The sequence below is a fragment of the Austrofundulus limnaeus genome, unplaced genomic scaffold (genome assembly GCF_001266775.1).
Source record: "Austrofundulus limnaeus strain Quisiro unplaced genomic scaffold, Austrofundulus_limnaeus-1.0 Scaffold54, whole genome shotgun sequence".
Lineage (NCBI taxonomy): Eukaryota > Metazoa > Chordata > Actinopteri > Cyprinodontiformes > Rivulidae > Austrofundulus > Austrofundulus limnaeus.
Genome location: NW_013952456.1, coordinates 1,815,775 through 1,820,039, shown reverse-complemented (window position 1 = coordinate 1,820,039; position 4,265 = coordinate 1,815,775). Strand labels below are relative to the sequence as shown.

The following is a 4,265-nucleotide window of genomic DNA, read 5'->3' as shown; positions in this document are numbered from 1 at the left end:
CTCGTACGCACAACTTAAGAACAAATCTGTGCGTACGAATGGTTCTTGCATGAGGCCCATTGTGTATATGTTTGGATTTGGTCATTCACAGGTCAAAACTCTTAAGAAGCCAGTTAAACTGCTAAAATTAAGTAGAAAATATCATCCATAAAAAAGCTATTCCTCGACAGACTCCAATCATCGGTGGCTGATATTTTCATCCATTTAAACCAGAGGAGCCCAAAGTGGGGCCCGCGGGTCAAATTTGGCCCACCAAGCCATTTGATTTGGCCCACCAACAGTTGCCAAAGTTACAAGGTTGTAGCCTGTCATCCTATCTAGAAACCCAGTGTTTCCATTGGTCAAATGACTATATAAAAGGGCTGTAGTAGAGGTAGTTTTCATTCATGCGCTGACTTTATCTTTGATATATTAGGATTAAACATGAAACATGAAGTAACAAAAAGAGATATTTAGATCAGATTTAACCCCACATGTAAATTTTCACACTTTATAAGGCCACAAAAACTCATATTTTATCAATTTATGAAATGTCCCATGAGCCTTTGCTACTTGAGCGTTTGGCAGACCAAGTGCACAGACTAAAACAAAAGAGGACCATTGCATAGCTTAATAGTTAAAAATAAAGGACTTTACTTATAAAGTATTTGTATTTATGTATTATATTACTGCATTTGGACCGCAGCCCCTGGATAGATTTTCATTTTGGCCCTCTCGGGGAAAATGTTTGGGGACCCCTGATTTAGATCAACTCTATTTTATAAACAAATTTGAGAATTGGAATTTCTTTGTTAACAATGTTTTGAAAAAAAAAAGTGACATTTACCAGTTTTATGGCCACATATTCATTGGTGTAAAGATTCTTGCCAAGTCGTAGCTCTCCAAAGTTCCCGCAGCCAATCTTCTTGCCTACTCTGAAGTTTGGTCCAACCATCAGAACTCCAGAGCCGGAGCCAGCACCCCGGCCGCTTTGCCCTGATCGGCTCCCAGTCTTTACAGGCATCTTCTTGCCATCCTCTGTCTCCCCTTTCCCCCCTCCTCCTCCTCCTCCTCCTCCTCCACCCCCACCTCCTCCTACTGCTCGTTTGTCAAAGTCCATCAGTTTGTGGTACCCTGGCCTCTCCACGATTAAGCCGATTCCATGCAACCAAATCAATCACCAAAACCACTGCCTCGCAGCTTGACTATCAAATGTTACAGAACTCTGTGGAGTAAAGACTTGAATTGTGACTACTTAAGAAAGGGATATAAATTCAAAAAGCGTATTTGACCTGAAATAATGATTTTAAAAAGGCACTGCTATGTATAACTTTTTGGGGAATGAGTGTCTGAAAACCTGGAAGAAAATTATGGGGTATGAAGGCACGAAGTTGACTTTTTACCCCCTTGTAGGGGCCAGAGATGGTTAAGAAAGATAGTGGCCTAATCATATGTAGCTAGCTAAATGTTAACATTTTACAAGTAACAAACAGGCTAAAGCAGCTTCAGATCGAAGCAATCCCCAATGAAAATGGAGAAAATACACAATCTTTAAATCTTGGCTAAAACAAAATGTGCTCTTTGATTTTCTGTCATAGATGTAAGAAAGTTGTAAAACACATGTTCCTATTATTACTGAATCTAATGTCCCAGAAGAGTCAACAATCTGTCACACAGTTAGTTGGTCCTTGACACCACCAGATATAGCATAAGCGTGTGGGAAATGTGATGTGATGTAGAACCTGGGCAAACACACAGAAAAAAAGATGCATTAGATTTCATTAAAGTTCAAATGCATGGCACAACAAGCACATACAGAAACATGAACTTAACTTTTTATCATTTACAGGTGCAGCAAAAAATAAATAAATTGAATATTGCAAAACAAATAAAAACTATATTTTTTGTCAGTCATTTCAGATAGTGAAACTCATTAAATAGATTCATTACACCAAACGAAATATTTCAAGCCTTTATTGTAATTTTGATTATTATGGCTTATAATGAAAAAAAGAAATCTGTGTTTGTTTTCTCCACGCCTGTGGAGACACTTTTTCAGTCTGTGCTGCAAAACAAGAATTTCTCACCTCAGTCTGATGCAGTTAAATACACAAATAACTTTGTCAACAGTTTGTACTTTAATTAGCAATTTTTTGTTTTTCTTTTTTGTGAAAAGCTGTTAAAGACAAAAGTTGACTTAAAAAAATGAATAAATTGAGAGGTAACAGGCTTCAACTGAGAAATAACCATGTTGTAAAAATGCTTCACCTGATCGACTATAGTTTGTTTTTTCAAGCAAAACAGCTGATTCTACACATCCAGCTAAAATGTTGTGTTGTCATGAGGAGTCTGAAGTGATGGCATACATCCCCTCTACTATGATATGATGATTTAGGCTGACATGTTTCCACATATTTACCCGTCAAAAACTTGAGCTGGATTTATACTAGGGCTGCACTGTCTGTTGTGCACGATATTCATTCGGCAAAGAACTGTTTGGAGTGTAATAATTATCGACGACTAATGTATATGAAGAGTTTTGAAGTTGTATTTTTATGCTATTGCAATATTTATACAGTAGGAGAGAGTCACCGGGTCAGGCAAACCGGACACCAAACACAATTGCCAAAAATGCTAAAGGTCACGAAATGTAGGAAGTACAGATGGGGCGGGGGGAGACATATCACACCTGGCATCATCATCGCAGTATTTAAAAATATTATCGCTCTCTTGGACAGCCGTAATTTATACTCCAGGAAAAACGTCATTTGTTCTTGCATGAACTATGGCTACGTTCACACTGCAGGTCTTAATGCTCAGTTCCGATTTTTTGAAAAAATCCGATCTTTTTGTGTGAACGTTCACATTACATTTTAAATGTGACCTGCATCAGACCCCTGTGTGAACGCTGCACAGCACTGATGTGACACGCATGCGCAGTAAAAGACGTGATGTCTCATCAGCCGGCTTGTTTGTTTACAGAGCTAGCATGGATGCTACATTTTGCGCATCAAATCGGAAGTTGTTGTTTAATCAGAGATGATTAAATAATTATCTGACCTGCTTCTTGAGTTCAGTGTTTATATCTGAACCTGCCTCTGACCAGGATGCTCCAGTGAAGCTTTTTTTTTGGACGAAACTACGAGCTGGAAAAAAGTATCGACCGAGTAGCTAACTTTAGGATCGATACTCTCCGCGACCCAGGCTGGACATCGTTATTATCATACTATCTACGCGGAAAATGAAAAGTAAAAAGATGAAGCAACTGGACTTGTGTTTTGGAGCTGTAAACACTAGGGGTGTAAGAAAATATAATCAATACACTGAAATATCGCGATATTTCATTTCCCGATACTGTATTGATATTCTAAAGCCCTGTATCAATTTTTAATTAAGGTTTAAAATGTCAACCATCTTGCCAAGCATTCATTTTTATGTTGTAGTTCAGCCTCTGACCACTAGTTGGCAGCAGTGAGCCAGCCATTTGGCTCCTCTACCTCTTAAGCGCCAGAGAGTAAGGGGTAGCATTAGCATTGTAAGTAAACATTAGCTTTTCTTTCTTTTTTTTTCAGTAAGAGGTTTTTATTTAATAGAATTTTTGGACAAAAAAATCGCAATATATCACAGTATATTGCCTTGCTTGTAGTATCGCAATATATCGGGATATATCATACCATGACCTCTCTGTTATGATATGTATCATATCACCAAATTCTTGCCAATACACAGCCCTAGTAAACACACGGAGCTACAGATTTAAACAGCGAGACTTGAGGTTAGTGTCTTATCGGTCCTTCACCCCCTCCTCACTGATGAAAAAGTCAGATGACTGTGACATGAGCGTTCACATTGCAGTCACTTTGAAAACATCAGATATATATCCGATTTAAAACCACATACTGAAACGGCCTGGATTGGATTTGAAAAAATCGGATTTGTCTCGTTCAGACTGTCATAAAAAAATCGGATATGAGTCAGATGGGTCAAAAAAATCTGATTTGCCTGCAGTGTGAACGTAGCCTATGAGAACTCATTCGACATGAGGCAAAACTTTTACTCTTTGAGGTACTGTATGTGTCAACTAATGTGTGACTGGTTATGTTGGTTTTCTTAGTGTTTACGCAGCAGGACGGCTGAACTGCACTACTGGAGATCGGTCAGAAACAACTGGCTTACAGTGGCACAACCACCAACAAATGTTTCACAAATCAAGGAAGCAATGGTTTCCATCAGAAAATCAATTTGCATGTTGTATAAACAAATTGATATGATTTGAGCCTGACGTG

At 38.5% G+C, this 4,265-nt stretch overlaps 1 protein-coding gene across 1 annotated transcript in view; it reads right to left on the bottom strand.

Moving 5' to 3' along the window:
* LOC106517942 (casein kinase I isoform gamma-3) overlaps positions 1-1,035 on the bottom strand; it is a gene marked incomplete at its 5' end in the record, with an annotated part of 21,555 nt that extends 20,520 nt beyond the window's left edge. Inside the window, 1 exon segment of the mRNA XM_014008995.1 lies at positions 827-1,035. Coding sequence (XP_013864449.1) covers positions 827-1,035 — 209 coding nt within the window.
* Between the last annotated feature and the right edge of the window lie 3,230 nt (positions 1,036-4,265).